The sequence below is a fragment of the Acinonyx jubatus genome, chromosome B1, assembly GCF_027475565.1.
Source record: "Acinonyx jubatus isolate Ajub_Pintada_27869175 chromosome B1, VMU_Ajub_asm_v1.0, whole genome shotgun sequence".
Lineage (NCBI taxonomy): Eukaryota > Metazoa > Chordata > Mammalia > Carnivora > Felidae > Acinonyx > Acinonyx jubatus.
In genome coordinates, this window is record NC_069382.1 from 71,594,802 (window position 1) to 71,615,994 (window position 21,193).

Sequence of the window (21,193 nt, forward strand, 5' to 3'; positions counted from 1 at the left end):
TTTTTAAGTCATGATTAATGAGCAAAACAAAAAGATGTTAAAATTGTTCCAAGAAGAATTCTTGTTTTTAGCTTATTTATTTTTGTGAGAGAGACACAGAGAGAACCCTCACTCGCAAGCAAGTGGGGGAGGGGCAGAGAGAGAGAGGAAGAGAGAGGATCCCAAGCAGGCTCTGCACTGTCAGTGTCAAAACCAAGCTTTGACATTGCTGCCCAGGCTTCTTCCTAAAACAGAAGTGTGATTCATGATCCTTTCCTGTCTAAAACCGTTCAGGGGCTCCCTACAGATGTTAAGGTAGACTCCTCCGCAGTATACACAGGGCGCTTCATGATTTAACCGTCTCCTTCTCTCCTAAATTCATGTCTTCCCAGCTGCCAGCCCTCTCTCTGCCCTCTGTTTGCAAACACCCAGGGAACCCTGTATTCTAGTTACACTAAAACATTTGCAGCTATTAACTTCTCATAGTCGTAAGACTTCCTTCAGGCTCCAAATTGTTTCACCTCAAAGACCCAGTCCTCATGCCCAACGGCATCACACTACCAATGTGGAATGCTTCCTTCAGGCTCTCTCCTCTACCTACAACGCGCTTGCCAAACCTTTAGCCTGGCCCCTTCCTCTTTAGGGATCAGTTGTGATGTCACTCTCTCCAATCGTTCCCGCTCAGCCAAACACAGGATTGTGTGCCCTTCCTCTCCGTCTCAGCGCCCCGTGCATATGATTTTCACACCACACTTTGATGTCCCGGTACTGACCCAAATTCCTCCTGCACCGTAATTCTTGGAGACTGGGATCATGGGTTACTCTCCTCATATTCCCAGTATCCAGCACATGCTTGGCATGTGGCAGGTTCTCCTTAAATGTCTGCTGAGTGAATGAATCATTTTATCAACTACAAATGCCACAGAAATGTAGGTTTGTCGGATCACCCCTATGTGTGGTACAAATTACTTGTGTGTTATGAATAAAATGCAAATGCAAGTCTCTTCTCCTCAGCCCCTAGCTGTTCTTTTGAATGCTGTTCTACTTCTTCCCCATAGACCCCTGGCAGATGCTAGTAAATCCTCACACTGTTTGGAATAGTGAGCCTCATCCAAGAATGTGCCCTTCATCCAAGATATTGCCGGAAAGTCGTGGAACTGTATTTTTCCTGACTAAAAGTTATTTATTTATTCCGAGAGACAGAGAGAGCACCAGCAAGGGAGAGGCAGAGAAAAGGAGAGACAGGGGAAGACAGAATCCTAAGCAGGCTCCATACTGTCAGTACAGAGCCCGACATGGGGCTCAAACTCACAAACCATGAGATCATGACCTGAGCTGAAACCAAGAGTCAGACGCTTAACCAACTGAGCCACCTAGGTGTCCCATTGTTGTTTTATCTCAATGAAAACATATATTAATCACAGGAAAAATATATGAATATAAAAAGTTATAGATGCAGACACAAAAATTCATACTCTTGCAAATCAAGTCAAAGCAAGTAAATTATTTTCTTAAGTTTATTTATTTTGAGAGAGAGCAAGCAGAAAGAGGGGCAGAGAGAGAGGGAGAGAGAAAGAATCTCAAGCAGGCTCCACACTGTCAATACAGAGCCTGACATGAAGCTCAAAACCATGAACTGTAAGATCATGACCTGAGCTGAAGTCAAGCATCGGACACTTAACTCACTGAGCCACCCAGGCCCCCCTCTAATTATTGATTGAATTAAGATAGATATAGAATTATATTATTTTGTTTATCCCCTGATAAAAGAAGCTTCATGAGGGCGGGGACTCTATCATGTTCACTGTTGTATCCTCCATACTTACAAAAGTGCTAGGATGAAAAATCATGAAATAAATATATGTTGAATGCATGAATCCTGCATATATCTCATCATATACATGAATGATATATGTAGCACATATACACATGAATCATATGTGTGTGTAAATATAGCCAGCAAAGGGCTGCTACTTCTTCAATTCGAATGCATTTTGAGTTTGTATTTGTTTCCTTTCGTAGATGGAAATACTGATGAGTACTTTGCTATTAATGAAACATCAGGAGACCTCTCAACCACTCGCGCTTTGGACCGGGAGCAAGTCAGCAATTTTACCTTAGTCATCCTGTGTTCCGACCTAGGGGATCCACCGAGGAGCTCTCTAGTGCAGTTGCAGGTTAGAGTTTTGGATGACAATGACCATGGCCCTTCCTTCCCCACGCTGCATTACCAGGCCTCCGTGAGAGAAGATGCTGAAGTGGGGACAGTGGTTCTGGTACTATCTGCTGTGGACAAGGACGAAGGTCTGAATGGGCAAACTGAGTATTTTCTGGAGGGTGAAGCTTCTGGTACATTCACCATTGATTCTGTGGCGGGTGCACTGAGAACCTGCCACACCTTGGACCGAGAAGCCAGATCCCAACATACATTTCGGGCTGTGGCCAGAGACTGTAGTGTCCAGGGCTCGAGAAGCACCACAGTAATTATAAAAGTGCATGTCATGGATGTTAATGACAATGATCCGGTGTGGGAGCAGAACCCCTTTGAAATTTTTCTTTCCGCCCAGTCACCTCCTAACCAGACAACTGCCATTCTGACAGCCAGCGACCCTGACTTGGGACCCAATGGAACTGTCATGTTTAGTTTTGCAGAGACCCAGTCGATATTTTCTATTGATAAGTATACAGGAGAAGTTCAACTTCGGCACAACCCATCTCCAGAATATTTTCCAATCTGGCTGCAGTTAAAAGTTACGGACCAAGGCGTCCCAGCTAGGACAGCCACTGGCCTCTTAGTCGTTCACATGGAAGGAGAAGATAGAAAGATTTCCTTCAGCCACCCTCTGTATAAAGGGACTGTGACTGAAAATTGTGATGCAGGTGAGTGTCCCCTCAAGTTTTTGTATATTGCATCTGTCTGGGCAAAATGTTTAAAATGAAGGTTTATACAACAAGAGTGCTATTGCAGATTCAGTCATAAATTTCTGAGTTCAGCCAATTTTCTTTTATTTTTTTAAAATTTTGTCAGTGTTGATTTTTGAGAGACAGAGAGACAGAGCATGAGTGGGAGAAGGGCAGAGAGAGAGGAAGACACAGCGTCTGAAGCAGGCTCCAGTCACTGAGCTGTAAGCATACAGCCCGACCCAGGGCTCGAACTCACAAACCATGAGGTCATGACCTGGGCTGATGTCAGATGCTTAACCGACTAAGCCACCCGGGCATCTCAGTATGCCAGTTTTCATCCATAGTACAGTATTAAAACAATACCTTCAATCAGGGCCCCTGGGTGGCTCTGTTGGTTAACTGTCTGACTCTTGGTTTCGACTCAGGTCATGATCTCACGGTTTGTGAGTTCGAGCCGTCTGTGAGTTCAAGCCCTGGATGGGGCTCTGTGCTGACGGTAGGAAACTTGCTTGGGATTCAGTCTCCCTCCCTCTCTCTGCCCCTTCCCTGTACACGTGTGCTCTCACTCTAAATAAATAAATAAACAAACTTAAAAAACAATACCTTCAAATATAGTAACACACACACAAACCTTTAAAAATAACAAAGAGTGAAAATACTGAAAAATAAATCATTTAGGGCTTTTGAAGTTTCAGTTAATTTAGGTTTACAATCTCAAAAATAAACCCTTTTATTTAAATGTATATGAATCCTCAACAAGTGTACATTTCCTAAAGTACTTTCTTAGAAGTACAATAAAAGAGGAGGCATGTTGTGGTTAAATGCTTGAGCTCTGCCTGAGTTTAATTCCAAATTCAACTACTGTGCCTCCTTGGGCAGCTGAATCTCTCTGAGCCTCAGTTTCCTAACCCATAAATTAGGAATAATAATCATGCCTACCTCATTAGGTTCTGGGAGCTGAATAAGCTAGTTCATGTAAAGCACTTACAGCAGTGTCTAATACATAGTAAGCATGTAATAAATAGAAACTACCACTGCTAATATTATTACTTCATTTCGATAGGGTCAGCAGTGGCTTTCAAACAATGCAGTAATATCTGATCCTCAAAGAATTTGGGGCAGATAATACAGCTCAGCACAGGCTTCTGCGAACAGTAACTATTTTTCCTAATAATGCTGTTTGTTTTCAATTATTTCCTTACATTTATGCCATACTGGGAAGCATAAATAAAAATCAGTTTTAATTATCTTTCTATCCAAAAGTGAAAAGACTTCCTTACAGACTTCCTTACAGTTATAAATTGAAAGACATTTGACTTGGGTAATTATATCTGACTAGAGAGTGCAGGGATGAATCTGCTGATTCTTTCCACCAACTGGGCAAAGCACATGGACTCAGAGGAGCTTGGCTGTTAAAGGTCTGCTGTGTGCTGTGCACCTGCTCATGGCATTTGTGGTTTGTGTTTTGTCATTGTATCGTGATTCAATTTCAATTTATCTGCACCTACCTACACTATTATTTAAAAGGCACTCTGCATTTCTCTCATTTGATGTATTCATTTCATAGTGAAAATATCTATGTTACACATTTTATACTGCCTTCTCTATGAAAAGAGAATATTCAGCTTAATATTGAATATTAAATTAGGGTTGTTTTCAGTTGCAGATTATTAACTTGACTTTGACCCTTTTTGGAATTATGGTTATTCCATAGATTGCTTCCACAGAAGGTCTCTTATTGATTCTAAACATAATTCACAGTAAATTGCAGTTTTCTGCACTAAAGGAAATAATAGTGACTTCAAACTAAATCAGAAATTTGCAACATGTATTCTTATGTGTAATGAGACTTCCAAATAAGCGTTAAATGTTAAACAATATGAGATGCTCCTTAGAGCTATACTTCTATTACTCTTAAGAGGCATGCATTTCAACACCAGAGCAGAACCTGATGGAAAGTAAAGTTAGCAGTTTCTAAATAATATAGCACAAAAACAATATATTAATCTTAAAATTGATTTGATAAAATTACAGTATCTTTGAGCCCAGCCTTTGTCTGCAGCGCAAAAAGGAACATTTGTCTAAAAGCCCTTGGCACTTGGTCTTTCTGCTGCTACTTGAATGTTTCAGTGACTGAGAGTTTAGAAGGGTGGTTCTTGAAATTGGGTGTGAACCAAATGATCTGTAACCCACCCCTGAAGGATCTGCTTCATTAAGTTTGGGGTCCAGGAATTGTTTTTCACGAGCTCTGTGGGTGATTTGACTGCATGACAAAGTTGGAAAATCTCTTCATTTGGAAAGTCATTCACAAGTTGAACCTAGCTCTCCCTCCTTTCTGTCTATCCATAAATCTAGTTCTTCCCTCTGGAGCACTCCTCTGCTGTACACAGTCACTCTTCAGATATTTTATTTGCTCTTTCCACTACTTTTTTAATTAGAGAGAGAGAATGAGAGAGAGATTGCATGAGCAGGGGACAGGAGCAGAGGGAGAGAGAGAAAATCTTATGTAGGCTCCATGCTCAGTGCAGACCCTGATGTGGGGCTTGATCCTACAACCTTGGGATCATGACCTGAGCTGAATCCAAGAGTCAGATGCCCAACCAACTGAGCCACTTAGGTGGCCCTCCTTGAATTTTTTTTTTTTTTTTTTTGTCGAGTGTTATATACCCAGTACTTATCTACTGGGCTATATTAGTGAACTAAAAGACCTAAATGCTTGTCCTCATGAGGCTAATAACATTCTAGCGGGGATACTGAGGCAGTGTCAATGAACATAATGAATAACTATAGTATATGTTAGATGGTGATAAGAGCTATCAAGTAAAGAAAAAGCAGAGCAAGGAAAGAAGGAATTAGGAGGTCTTGGGTGGGGGACAAACAGCAGTTTTAAATAGTAGGTAAGGGCAGGCATCATTGAGCTGACACATTTGGACAAAGACCTAAGGAGAGGAGACAGCCATTTGTATATTTGGGGGTACAGTATTTCAGAAAAAAGGAAGAAGCTAGTGGGAGCCTGCCTGGTTTGTTCAAAGAACAGCAAAGAGGACTGTGTGACGAAGCAGAGTAAGCAAGGGCCAGAGCGATGGGAAATGAGGTCGGAGGACGACCAGACCACGCGGGGCCTTGTAGACCACAGGGGGATGTTGGCTTTTACTCAAGTAGTTTTCCCTTCTTTAATTCCTTCAGTTATCTTTCACATAATAAGGTTTCCAACCGCTACTAGCGAACATTCACATTCAGTATAAATTCTTCAGAGTAATAGGCATTAAATATATTATTCTTCAAAAGAACTGGCATGGAAGTCATCATTGTTATTATACTTTTTCACATCAGTGGATAAAATTTCTAAATATTAAGTAATGTGCCTGGGCTTTCCCTAATTGTTAGAATATTCTTTTCTCAATTTACCCAGGATCAATTTGTTTGCAAGATTAAGCCAAAATAAAAATCAATATCCAAGGTACCCCAAAGAAAACAGTTCAGTATGAAATTAAGTTATGGATTAGTAAATACAATATTTATGGTTGAATTCAGGAGTGAATTAAAATAACACTAATGAAAACTGCCATGGGGGTGCACACTTTGCACCTGTTTTCATTTTTGCAATGTGCCATTCATTTGTATGTCACAGATTCACTCTGTGGATAAGAGGCAGCCATTATGGGAGGGAACTATCTTGATTTTAACCTGTTTTCCCATCACTCAGGCAGCAACTCATCAAATCGGTACACCTTCAGTCTACTCCCGGCCATCACAATTGGGATTAATCGATATGGTTAAGAGTAACCTGGCCTGAGATTAAAAGTTAGTACAGAAGACAGTGAAGACCAAATTACTTTCTTGCCTCTGTAGGTGGGCTTCCTGTTTGAGATTCAGTCAGAAAAGCTAATGATGGGAAGACATCATCCTGCTATATGCATCACTGTGTTTTCTTTGACCTCTGATCACAGTTGTCCTTCTTAGTCCTCTTGTATTTAGAATAACTGGAATAAATTTAACTGTTATCTTTATAATAGAACTTAAGACTTTAAAAATCAATTTATTAAATCTTATACATAAAAAAGACTAGAAATACTTCTGGTAGTACGACAAGCATATGGAACCCATTAAACATCCAGGTAGGTATACATTTCAAGACACCTGAAGCAATGGGTTGGGACCTCATTATGAAGAGTAAACTATGACATGTTTGAAGGACATAAAGTCTAAATTGAGAGAGAAGCTAAACATTGGGCATATAACAGGAAGGAGAAAGACAGAAGGGAAGGATGATGGTTAAATAGGCCATTGAGTATGATTAGATGCAACTAACCTGTACCTGGTTCAGCAGGATTTCCTAACCTCCTGTGAAGAACAGTGACCAGGTACATAACATATTGATTGACATTTCAAGCCGGCCAAAGCTTTACTTAGACATGAATTCAGTTCAGACTGCTGGATCATATCATAGACATCAGAAGGTGATTTTTTTTTTTTTTTTGCTTTGAATTCCAGTAGTTTTATTTATCTTTTTTTAAATTTGTTTTAATGTTTATTTATTTTTGAGACAGAGAGAGCCAGAGCATGAACAGGGGAGGGTCAGAGAGAGGGAGACACAGAATCCGAAGCAGGCTCCAGGCTCTGAGCTGTCAGCACAGAGCCCGACGCAGGGCTCGAACTCGCAGACCATGAGATCATGACCTGAGCCAAAGTCGGAGGCTCAACCGACTAAGCCACCCAGGCGCCCCAAGAATTCCGGTAGTTTTAAAAGACTGTAAATCCATTGATTAGTCCTAGAATGGCCTTGATATAAATTATTTAATAACATTTTATAGCCTCCAGCATTATTTCCTCCCAAATATGTCTTTAGTTTTTCATTTTGTTTTCAAATGAAAAACATGTCCCTTTTGGAAGCTTAAATTTTCCGTGGGCTACTCAAATATCCTATCAGTAGGCATCAATTAACATCTTGAGCAAATTCTTTGTTGTATTATCATAAATTTTCATCACTCCAAACTAATTTTAACATTTAAATGTTCTTTTAAGAAAATTAAAAGTTAAAACAAATAGCCCTAATGTATTTATATTTGTTTAACATTTCTTTCTGGCCAAGCCCACAGATTTGAGTTTTGATTAACATTGCATTCATCTATGAATAATGTTAAATGTAACACCAACTGTTTAAAATGATATATAGTTCAGTATATAGTTCCCATTTAAAAGCAACTCTTTGGTAGGTAAAATCTCTTTAAGAGTTGGTCATGATGTATTCACTTATTCACAGAAAGAGTCACTCTCCAGGATACCAGTTGTCCATAAGAGAGAGAGACCACCCATACAGCAACATGAGAAAAAGAGTTGAAATTCAAGTGATTCCCCACTCTTTACACTTGCCACTGTTCCTCTTCAAACTAGATGAGAGGGAATATAACTGTCCTGAATTTTTTGAAGTGAAAAATAAACCACTTGGTTGCCTGTGGTGTTTCAATCCATTCAACAATTTCAGTGGACCTTCTGGAAGCCACCATTTATTTCTTGTTTCACTCCCAATGCTTTGGGTATCCTGAGGAAGATGAATCAGTAGTCACAGTCCCTAGTGTGGATTATTCGCAGCTTCATGCATTTCTTTTAGTTACCATGAGGGGAAAATATGAAATTATGAACTGTATCGATATGGTGCTTGAAAGTAAATACTCAGACCTTAAGAATCTTGAGATAACATTAAAACATGACGATGTACAGGGGCATTCTAACTAGTGAATTATGCATATTTAATTTTGTATCATAAACGCATCTGATCTTGATAGTTTGGAGGGCAACCCCTTCTTCTTTGGTCCTTTGGCAGTAGGTCCAGTAACTTTTGGCTCTTACTCTTGGTAGACTGGGCACATGTATGTAGAGTGTGGTGTGATAGGAGTTGGTGTAGCTGAGTGGGTCACCACCATTCTCCACTCACAGTGTATGAGCTGTCCTTCTCCTCCTATAAAGTGGAAATGATAAGGATTTCCTCACAGGGCTACTGTAAGGATTAAATGAGGTCATGTAGTGTACTAGTCATTTTTTAAATTGTTATTATTACTGTTCTCCTTCTGTCTCAAATCTTTCATTGAATTCTATAAAGTTCACTGGGTATAAATTCTTACCAGAGCAACCAGTTGTTACACAGCAATAATATAACAACAGTGAAATGCTTTCAGGTTTTAAAGCCCTACCATTCCATTCCACTCCATTTTGTCTCCAAACAAGATAGCAATCATACTTTCCAAGGTGACAAAGCTCCCATAACTATGGAAGTTATGGGAAGAGTTCCCATAATCTGTGTCATCTATAACTTTGGAACAGGGCCCAACATATACATTTTTATGATAATGACAAAAGGGGAAGTAATTATGTATCACCTGTCACCCCTTTTTCATTTTATTTAAGGCCAGTCTCATATTTGGAATGAAACTCATTGGAATGAGTGCTATCTAACTAGCCCAGTATGGCATTTCATCACCTTACCTATGACTAAGATAGCTCTGGAGGAGATAGAGAAGAGTACCTTCGATGAGGTCAGTCTGTCTCAGAGCAAGATAAACATCTCAAAAGGCAGCTTTCATCTTTGGAAATTAACCCCAGTCTCACATCTGGGCCTCAGCCATTATAAGCTCAACACCTCATCTTATTAACAAGCCAGGGAGTTACTTCCCCCAGGGTTGGAACTTATTAACCAATATGAAGGAGACTGATACACAGACCAGAATGTCAGTTTTTAGGTATATGAAAAACTATATTTGCCATGTGGATTACAACAGTCCTGCCAGGATGAGCAGGTCTCTCTTTCTAGGAGAAAGGACACAGGAAGCCACACTGTAATCAGAAAGTTGTTACAAGTTATTGCTTATTAATCCTAAACAGTTGAAGAGGCTCTCTTGAGCTTTCCAGTGTGATCTTGATGACCTTTAGATTGTTGAAACAGTGACAAAACAGGTTTTATACCTAGCTGACTTTGAAGTCTTGTGAAGGCCTGGGGAGAAATCTGAGTTAGGAAGTTAGGAGGGTACTGTGGTAATCCACATGATGAATGAGCGCAAAGTTACCTGGGGAGATTTGATTTGATTTGATTTGATTTGATTTATTTTTAAGTTTATTCATTTATTTTGAGAGAGAAAGAGAGAGAGAGAACATGCACAAGCAGAGGAGGGGCAGAGAGAGAGAGAGAGAAGGGGAGGGAGACAATCCCAAGCAGGCTCTGCACAGAGCCCCACATAGGGCTCAATCATTGGGAGATCATGACCTGACCATCAAGAGTTGGTCGCTTAACTGACTGAGCCACCCAGGCACCCCTGAGGAGCTTTTAAAAATTACCTCTACCTAGACATCCACAACCCCCACGCAATTAGATGAGATTTTTGAAGGTACATCAGGCATCGTGAATGGGTAGAAACTCCCATGTAATTATGCATGCAAGCCAAAGGTGGAGGTAGAGAGAGGGCCTAGAAGAAATGCAAAGTAACAGCAGTATTTTGCAAGGGTTGAAGCAACGCATCTACCAAAGAGACTGAGGTGTAGGGGCTGGCCAGGGCATCACCAAAAGTCTGGGAAGGTAGTGTTAGAGAAGTAGGAAGGTGATGGGTTCAAAAGGCAGGGAGTGGTCAACAATTTCTAATTTGTGGCAGAGGTTAAGTAAGATAAGGACGGAAAAGTGAGAGCTAGTTTAGTTGGAGGTCTGTCCCCAGTGCAGAAGTGCATGAGGTGGTCGGCTGCTACCCAGCACTCAGAAAACCTCTCCTTCACGGGGTAGGGGGGTGTTTCCGGGGATGGTCTGAGGATGCCATCTTGATACAAGGAGGTAAGGACACAGTAGAAAGGAAGGCATGTCTGAAAAGATAAGTCCATGCATCGAGTATAAAGGATAAGACAATAAGAGAAAAAGACACAATTAGCAACATGAGGAGCATCCGGAAAGGAGGTTCTGTAGAGTAAGTCCACCTTGGTGAAAGAGTTCAGGATTTGGCAGAGAATAGAGGCCAGGAACGGAGACCACCAACATGCACTCCAGAGTCAACTGCAGCTGCTTACAAGGAATTATGTGCAGCCAGATAAAATTTAGCAACTTCAGGGAGGATCAGAAACATTAGGGTGAACTAAGTCACTAGAACTATTTTAGAAGCTAAGGTCCAGTGAGGTGCAGAGCGAGCGGGGATGAGAAGTTCAGTCTGTTTTCAAAGGCTTGGCTGTGAACGGTAACAAAGGACCATGGCAGTGGCTTGAAGAGTCTTGAAGATCAGAGGGGCATTTTGTTTTGTTTTTTAAAGCCAGAAGAGATTTGGACATTTGTGATTTATAGCACTGTTAAGTTTACTGAGAAATCTCATTTATATTTGAGTATAAAACGGGAATAAAACACTTGGAAATATCAGGATTTCTTTTCTTTCCTTTTTGTTTTCAATTAGCATCTATTATTTGTGGATGTTGAACCCTGATTTCAGATTTTTATATTTTGAGGACAGCAATGCCTCTCCCTCAAGCTGTGACAATCAAATGGAATCATTAAAATACTTGATTACAGTATTCATTATGTGGCAGCTAAAAACATCTTAGATGGCGTTTCTTTAATCTAAGTAAAACATATTTTTAAGATTTTTAAGACATTGACTTTGTTTCTTGAAGTAATTGGAAATGTGCCAGGTATCTAACCACCAATGTTGAGAAGTACTTGTATTGAAAAATTGTGCAACCTTTCTTTCTGGACATATGCAGGCTCTGGATTCTAGCTGGCTCAGGGATGCCAGGAGCTGGAAAGGAGCAAAAGGACAGCTCTTGAAAACAAAGGGAAATTGGAGTCTGGTCATCAACCTGGAGGTGCAAACTAGACAGGGAATCATTGGAAAATGAGGGGAGATTAGCAGCCTCAGGTCTGCAGACAAGATTTGAGATTCTGATCCAACAGTGAAGCAACACTGAAAATTCTCAAGCTCATGCTTTAAATATAGTCTTCTGTAAATCACAAAATGAGAGAGGTAGTAGGAACATCAGGGAGTCACTTTAACACTTGCCTTTCTCTAAGTTGTTATAAGTGAATTTGAAATGATTCAATGCATCCATTTATAGATAATCTTCCTTTTAAAAAATTTGGCCACCAAAATCTGTAACCCCATTAAAAGTACATTTCAGACTTCATCAATTTTGTTGACTTCTCGTTTCATGTATTAATTCTGTCTTGGTTTTCTGACACATCTCTCTTTTCCTAAAGCTCATAAGAGGTCAATAAGCACTTTTCATAGCTTCCTCTATTAATTTCCTTAAGGTGTTCACAAAAGCAAATGTGTTCAAGATTGCATAGCATTTACATTTCAAAACATGGTTTTCATCTGTTCACAAATTTTGGAAAATTATTTATTTTGAGATTTTCCATGCTTTGTCTCATCCCAGGGGTGAATTCTTTGGAAAGCTTTAGTAACATATGTGCAGTCATTTCTGATGATGGGAAGAGGAAAATCAACTTTTCTTCCTTTTCTAATTGTGGTAAGAGACACATAACAGAAAATCTACCATTGTAAATAATCATTTTTAAGTGCACTGTATGGTAGTGATAACAATAGGCCCGTCATTGTGCAGTGGATTTCTAGAACATTTTCGTCTTTCAAAACGGAAATTATACTCATTGAACAACTCTTTCCCTTCCCTCCAGCTTCTAGCAACCGCCATTCTACTTCTGCTGCTCAGGGTGTGGCTACTTTAGATACCTTGTATAAGTGGAGTCAATGAAGTATTTGTCTTTTTGTGACTGGCTTATTCACAAAATCAAGGTTCCTCAGTGCCTATGACAGGATTTCCTTCTTGTGAAAGGCTGAATAATGCTTTATTGTATGTATATACTACATTTCTTTATCCCCTCATCCATCCAAGGACATTTAGATTATTTCTATCTCTTGGCTGTTATAAAAAATGTTGCAGCGAACATGGATATGCAGGTATCCCTTTGATATCTTATTTTCAGCTCTTTGGATATATGCACCCAGGTGGGATTTCTGGATATATGACAGCTTTAATTTTAATTTTTGGAGAAACTTTCATACTGTGTTCCATAGGGGCTACACCATTTTATAACACCACCAGCAGGGTCCAAGGATTCCAATTTCTACATATCCTCACCAACACTCGTTATTTTCTGTTTTGTTTTTGTTTTCTAACACCCATCCTAACTGAAGTGAGGTGATACCTTGTGGTTTCGATTTGCATTTCCCTGATGATTAGTGATACTGAGCATCTTTTAAAAATCTGTTGGTCATTTTGGGACACCTGGGCCACTCAGTCGGTTAAGCTTCCAACTCTTGATTTTGGCTTGCGTCATGATCTCAAGGTTTGTGAATTAGAGCCCCGCACTGGGCTCTGTGCTGACAGAGAGGAGCCTGCTTGGGATTCTCTCTCTCCCTCTCCCTCTCCCTCCCTCCCTCCCTCTCTCTCTCTCTCTCTCTCTCTCTCTCTCTCTCTCTTCCCCTCCCCTGCTTGTGCTCTCCTCTCAAATTAAATAAATAAACATTAAAAAAAAGAAAATATGCATGGGCATTTCTTTCTGGAATCTTTGTTCTGTTCTATTCGTCTCTCTGTATCTGGCCAGTACCATACTGTTTTGATTACTCTAGCTCTGCACTATTGAAGTTAGTAAGTGTGACACCTTCTGCTGTTTGGTTGTTTTTTCCCTCATGATTATTTTGGCTATTTGGAAGCATTTGAGATTCTATGTGAATATTAAAATTCTTTTTTTCTGTTTCTGTAAAAAAAAGCCATTGAGATTTTGATATGGATTGCACTGATTCTTTAGATTGTTTGGGGTGGTGTAGACATTTTAATAACATTAAGTCTTCCACTCCTCATGGAGTGGCTACAGAATGTCTTTCCATGTATTTTGTCTTCTATAATTTATTTTAGCAATGTTTTATAGTTTTTAGTGTATAAGACTTTCACCTCGTTGGTTAAATTTATCCCAATTTTTTTCATGCTATTGTAAACGGGATTGTTTTCCGAATTTCTTTTTTCAGATTGTGCATTGTTAGTGCATAGAAACACAAGTGATTTTGTATTCTACAACTTTGCTGAATTCATATATTAGTTCTAACTAGTGTGTGAGTGTGTGTGTGTGTGTGTGTGTGTGTTTAATCTATAGAGTTTTCTACATTAGGTTCTACATAGATCATGTCATCTAAAAGCAAGGATCATTTTATTCTTGTTTTCTGATTTTGATGCTTGTAAGTTGAAAGCCTGATTTCTTTGGCTAGGACTTTCAGTACTATATGTAGCAAAGAAGTTGCGAGAGTGGGCATTCTTTCCTTGTTCTTAGTTGAAAAGCTTTTCGATTTCACTGTTGAGTAAGAATGTTAGAGCTGTGGACTTTTCTTATATGGCCTTTATTATGTATGGTAATTTCTTTCTGTTCCTAGTTTATTGAGTGTGTTTATCATGAGTGTGTTGAATTTTGCCAAATGTTTTTTCTGTGTGTATTGAGATGATCATGTGATTTTTACTCTTTATTCTGTTAAGGTGGTGTATCACACTGATTGATTTTCATACATTGAACTATCATTGCATCCCAGGAATAGATCTCACATTGTTATGACATGTGATCCTTTTAATGTGCTGTTGAATTCGGTTTGCTGGTATTTTGTTGAGGATCTTTGCATTTATATTCATCAGGGGTAGATTTCTTGTAGTGTCTCTGATTTTGGCATCAGAGTAATGCTGGCCTCATAAAATAAGTTTGGAAGTGTTGTCTTCAATATTTTGGAAGAGTTTGAGAATGATTGGTGTTAATTCTTCTTTAAATGTTTGGTAGACTTCACCAGTGAAGCCATCTGGTTCTCTTTATGGGGAGGTTTTGATTATTGATTCAGTCTTCTTACTAGTTATATATACATCTGTTCAGATTTTTTTCTTTCTGTAAATTCAATTTTGGTTGGGTGTGTGTTTCTAGAAATATGTTCTTTTCTCCTAGGTTATCTTATTTGGGTGTATCATTGTTCATAATAGTCTCTTATGATACCTTTTATTTCTGTGGCATCACTTGTAATATCTCCTCTTTCATTTCTAGTTTTTGTTACTTGAGTCTTTTTACTTTTTTTCTTTGTCTAGGCTAAGGATTTGTCAATTTTGCTGATTTTTTAAATTTTATTTATTTTGAGAGAGAGAGAGAGAGAGAGAGAGAGAGAGAGAGAGAGAGCGCCCAAGTGGGAAGGGGCAGAGAAAGAGGGAGAGAGAGAATCCCAAGCAGTCTCCACACTGTCCACGTGGAGCCCAACGCGGTGCTCGAACTCATGAACCACAAGATCATAACCAGAGCGGAAATCAGGTGCTTCACTAACTAAGCTACCCAGGTGCCCCAATTTTGCTGATTTTTTAAAAAAAACTTACTTTAAGTGATTTTTCCTCGTTTGTTTACTGTTTTTCACTTATTTCTGTTCTAATATTTATTATTTCTTTCTGCTAACTTTGCTTTTAGTTCCATTTTCTAGTCCATTGGGGTGTAAATTAGGTTGTTGATGTGCAGTCTTTCTTCTTTTTTTAATGTAGGCATTTATTGCTGTAAAATTCCCTCAGCATTGTTTTTGCTGCAGCCCATGTTTTGGTATATTGTGTTTTTGTTTCATTTATTTCAAGACATTATCTAATTATCCTTTAGATTTCTTCTTTGACCTGCTAGTTGTTTAAGAGTTGTTATTTAATTTCCATGTGTCTGTGAATATTCCAGTTTTCCTTTGCTGTTGATTTCTACTTTCATTCCATTGTAGTTAGAAAAGATACTTGGTATGATTTTAATATTCTTAAATTTGTTACAACTCCTGTTGTTCCCTAACATGTCATCTGTCCTGAAGAATGTGCACTTGAGGAACAAGTGGGAACACATAAAAACACTTGAGGGTGTGTATTATGCTGTTGTTGGGTAGAGTGTTCCATGTATGTCTCTTCGGTCCAATTTCTATATTATTCAAGTCCTTCATTTCTTCATTGATTTTCTAACTGTTTGATCTGTCCATTATTTAAAGTGAGGTATTGAAATCTTCTACTATTAATTATGTTGCTATCTGCTTCTCCCTTCAATTCCATCAGTATTTTCCTCATATATATGGGTGTTCTGCTGTTAAGTGCATATATATTTTTAATTGTTTTATCTTCCTGGTGAATAGAACTTTTTATGTAGTGTCCTTATTTGTCTCGTGACAGTTTCTGACTTGCACTCTATTTTGTCGGATGTAAGTATAACCTCCCCTATTTTCTTTTGGATATTATTTGCATGGAATATCTTTTCCCACCTTTCTACTTGTGGCCTATCCCTGTCTTTATATCTAAAGTGAGTTTTTTGGTGGTAGTATATACTTGGATCTTGTTTTTTTAACCCATTCAGCTATTCCATGTTTCTTGATTGAGGAGTTTCATCCATTTAGATTTTTAAAAATTACTGATAGGAAAGACTTAATACAGCCGTTTTTATACTGTTTTATGTAGGGGCACCTGGGTGGCTTAGTCGCTGAAGCATCCGACTTCAGCTCAGGTCATGATCTCATGGTTCGTGGGTTCAAGCCCCACGCCGGGCTCTGTGCTGTGACAGCTTTGGAGTCTGCTTTGGATTCTCTGTCTCCCTCTTTCTCTGCCCCTCCCCCACTCATGCTCTGTCTCTCTGTCTCTCTCTCTCTCTCAAAAATAAAACATTAAAAAAGTTTTTTAAAATTGTTTTGTGTATGTTTTTAATTTTGTTCTTTTCTTCTCTTGCCACCTTCCCTTATTTCATTAGTTTTTTGTAGTGACACGTTTTGGGTCCCTTCTTATTTCCTTTTGCATTTCATCTATAGATAATTTCTTTGTGGTTACCATAGGGGTTACATAACACATCTAATAGCTTTAACAATCTATTTTAAACCAGTAACAATTAATTTCAATCACATACAAAAAACTGTCCCTTTACTTCTCCCTCCCACTTCATTACTGATTTCATAAATTACCTCTTTTAGTATTTTTATCCATTAACATAGTTTTATAGTTATACTGATTTCTTATGCTTTTATCTCTAAACTTTACACCAGAATTAAAATGATCTATGTACCACCGTTACAGTGTTATGAGATTTGGTATTTGTATATTTACCTTTACCAGAGAGCTTCATATTTTCATATGCTTTTATGTTGCTATCTAATGTCCTTTCCTTGCAACTGGAAACATTCAGTCTTTCTTGTCAGGTAGGTTTAGTGGTGATGAGCTCTCTCAGCTCTTGTTTACCTGAGAAGATCTTTACTTCTTTCTCATCTCTCAAGGGCAGTTTTGCTGGATATAGTATTCCTGGTGGCAGGTTTTTTTCTTTCAGACCTTTGAATATTTCCTACCACTCCCTTCTGGCCTGGAGTTTTCATGAAGGTTTTTTGGTCTATAAACTATTGTTGTTCATTCAATGTCTCTATAAGGGATGAGGTCTAGGTCTTTCTGTTCAGCCATCTTGCTGATGTCACTCCCACTTTTTGTCTTAAATGATTGAAATATGTTCAGTATTTCAGGGGCTGGATGATTAAGAGATATTGGATAGTTTAAAATCATCGAAATGTTTAAAAAATCTCAAGTCAGTCATCAATACAATGCTTGCACTGCTTAGAAATGACAAAAGTAAAACTAGAATTATTTACTCATGGGTAGCTCTGAATAAAATGTTTTTATTGTTACTTCATCTAAAAATTTCCACGAATTTTGATTTTTATACTCACATAACATTGTTACACAATTCTGCTTTTATCTATTTTTTAAAAATATTTAATCCCTTTATTTTATTTTTTTTAATGTTTATTTATTTTTGAGAGAGACAGAGACAGAATGCAAGTGGGTTAGGGGCAGAGAGAGAGGGAGGCACAGAATCAGAAGCAGGCTCCAGGCACTGAGCTGTCAGCCCAGAGCCTGATGCGGGGCTCGAACTCATGAGCCGTGAAATCATGACCTGAGCCGAAGTCAGACGCTCAACCAACTGAGCCACCCAGGCGCCCCCTAATCCCTTTATTTTTGAGAGAGAGAGCATGTGCACGTGAACATACACACGAGTAAGAGAAGAGCAAAGAGAATTCCAAGCAGGCTCCACGCTGTAAGCACAGAGCTGATGCAGGGCTCAATCCCATGAACTGTGAGATTGTGACCTGAGCTGAAATCCAGTTGGACGCTTAACTAACTGAGCCACCCAGCCACCCCCATAATTCTGCTTTTGAATAGATAGTTCACTGCTGCTGTAGATGGTATTTGGTTTTTTTTTAATGTTTATTTTTTATTTTATTTTTGAGACAGAGAGAGAGAGAGAGACAGAGCGTGAGCAGGGGAGGGGCAGAGAGAGGGAGAGACAGAATCTGAAGCAGGTTCCAGGCTCCGGGCTGTCAGCCCAGAGCCCAATGCAGGGCTCGAACTTGCTAACCGAGAGATCATGACCTGAGCCGAAGTCGGAGGCTTAACTGATTGAGCCACCCATGTACCCCTGATATTAGTTTTTTAACTGTATTTTTGTAAAGAAAAAAACCAAGAACATGGAATGTATTACACTTTTGATGCAATGTTACATTTACAGTGAAATTCATAAAAGCTGAAAATGTAAATTTTTCTATATGTTTCAGTTGCCTGATGGGATTTAAAGGTACATTGTTGGTTTTCATTTTATCATTCCTACCTTGGTGTGAAATGAGCAGTAATTGTAAAACTTCTCTAGATGTCCAGAGAAAGACTTTTACTTAAAATGTGCACAATAAGCCAAGACTTAGAAGGATTCAAGGTCCATTAGTTATTTCCTCTTTTTGGGGGTAGTCTCAAATTTAACTTCATCCAAGGAAGAACATATATAACTATTTGTAGCTCTTTGCTGACGTTAGCATCTACTTTGAAATATTTTCATCGAATGAAATTCTTCGTGTGCTACAATTTCACTTGATATCATGAACATTTTATTTGCAATAAAAATAGGATTGTTCCTTTTCTAAGAGAAGCCATCTGTGATTCTTATTTACAGTTCTTTGCTCATCTTTGTTCTTTTACATGTAAGCTATCTCCATGTTTTCTTTTGTAATCGGGTATATAATTAAAGCATCCTAACCCATAGAGAAAAGGCTGTCAGCAAGACTTACGTCTTTTTTTGTACATAACTGTTTCTCTTATTACTGCCGTTCTTAAGAATATACGACTGGCCAGTTGAAATAAAATTTCCTGTGTTTAAAAACTAAATTGTATTGTAAGCACAGAATTGTGATTACGCAACGAAAGTAAAACATACTGCACTACTGGGAAGGCATATTCCTACCGAAAATGTAAGGCATTTTTATATTAGTCATACATCTCCTAACATGCAGTAAAATAAGTATCAGATTATGATGCAGCTTGAAAGATTCTCAACATGTGCAGCAACTTGATGCACGAGGATTAATTAAAATCCTTTACATTGTCACCAAATGACTTCATAATTGGCTTGAAACGAACCACCACTTGGAAGCCTCAAAAAATGGTTTTAAAACTTTGTCACAGTTTATGTTAAACATAATGTTTTTAAAGGGAGTAATATATCCAGTTTTGCTTTTCCCATTCTTTCTCCATAATGAATTCTATTTTATGTCTTTTTTCAATGAATTTTCAATTTCGTGAACAGTGTCATATACTTGTTTCCTTAAATATGTATAGCGATCACTGCATTTTTCTTTGAGTGTTAAGTGTTGAAAAGGCTCCTGGGGAATATATTATCTGTTCCAGGGCCTTTTCTTTCTTCTCTTCTCTTTAGTGAAACCCTTTTTAGTATCCAGAAAAAAGCAGATCTATTGATTTGGCCTGGTTTAGGGATTGTTTTTACTGTACCTTTGAGCAAGATGGCTTTCAAGCTTGGTCCCTGGGGCCTGCGCAGTAGAAGTCAATGAGGAGGCCCGGCAGAGGCCCAGAATAGGTGTTTTCTTTTTTTTTTTTTTTTTTTTAGCTACTGCAAATTCCACTATCAGATATTGTGTTATAGCAGTGAGGCATATATATATATATATATATATATATATATATATATATATATATATATATGCCTTTTTTTTTCCCATAGTTGCTGTTGGTTTAGAAGGGTCCTGTGGGCAGAGAGGTATTCTTCTAGCCTCTCAGGCTAGAACACTTCAGTGATCATCTCCATCTCTTACTTCCTCTGTCTCTTCTATTACCTCCTTTCTTCCCATACTTTTTGGGCACTTATTATGTACAAAGGGACAAACTTTTAATATAGGGAAGAATATGATTGATTCTCGAAAAGGCATGCTATGCGTAAGAAAACAGCCCCTCTGATTTTCAAGTATATGAAATTTTAGAGGCGAAACTTACCTGGAGTTGCAGAAATATATGGAACACAAATATGCAGGAAACCTCCTGTGCTCTCACAGAATGAAGTCCAATTTAGTGCAAAGATAAGATTGGTCTGCGAGTGTGTTAAGTACAAGTCCCTGGATGAAAAAGAAGTACCACAGTCTAGGTGCCAGAAGGGCTGATAACAAAAAGGAGAGATTTGTTTTCTCTATCAGGGATGGTAAATGAGCAGGCTCAGAATTGTAGTCAGGCCACAGCTGTGTTTTGTTCGACCCATGTGATGGCTTATGTTTTTCCCCTAAATTAAATTATGTTCTGACATTTATGAATTGGGAGATTTCACATGAAAACAAATATGAATTTTTGAGCTTCTCTTGACCAGAATTTAAAACTTCCTAAAGCCTGTTTTCTCTTCCCTACTGGCAGCAATGAGTTGAAGCTGAGTGCCTCAGGCACATCAGACAGTCTCTTGCTTTTTCCACCCATCTGTCTTCTTCATTTGCCCATGCTCTTACTTTTACCGAAGGCATCCGAGTTAATGATCCCTGCTGTGTGCTCCTCTCTGACACCACGTCAGCACCTGTGTTCTTCTCAGATGTTCCCTTTCAGTTTTCTTCTTGTGCCAATAAGCACGAGAAGACTCACATCATCAGACATCAGGGAAATTAAAATTAAAACCACAATGAGATACTACCACACATCCATTAGAATGACTAAAATTAAGAAGACCAGTGGATATGGAGCAACTAGAATTCTCATATGTTGCTAGCAGGAACGTAAAATGGTATAGTATCACTTTGGAAAATAGTTGGACAGTTTTTTATAAAGTTAAACATACACTCACTGTATGTGTTTACCCATGAGGAATGAAAACATATGTCCACACAAACACTGTTACATGGATGTTTATAGCAGCTGTATTCATAATAGCCTCAAACTAAAAACAATCCAAATGTCCATATATAGAAAAATGTATCAACACATTGTGGTATGTCCATTCAGTAGAATATACTCT

General features: G+C 38.6%; 1 protein-coding gene across 1 annotated transcript in view; it reads left to right on the plus strand.

Moving 5' to 3' along the window:
- DCHS2 (dachsous cadherin-related 2) overlaps window positions 1-21,193 on the plus strand; it is a 241,380-nt gene that overhangs the window by 184,986 nt on the left and 35,201 nt on the right. Inside the window, exon 13 of the mRNA XM_015080625.3 lies at window positions 2,002-2,859. Coding sequence (XP_014936111.3) covers window positions 2,002-2,859 — 858 coding nt within the window. The remainder of the gene's footprint in view (window positions 1-2,001; window positions 2,860-21,193) is intronic.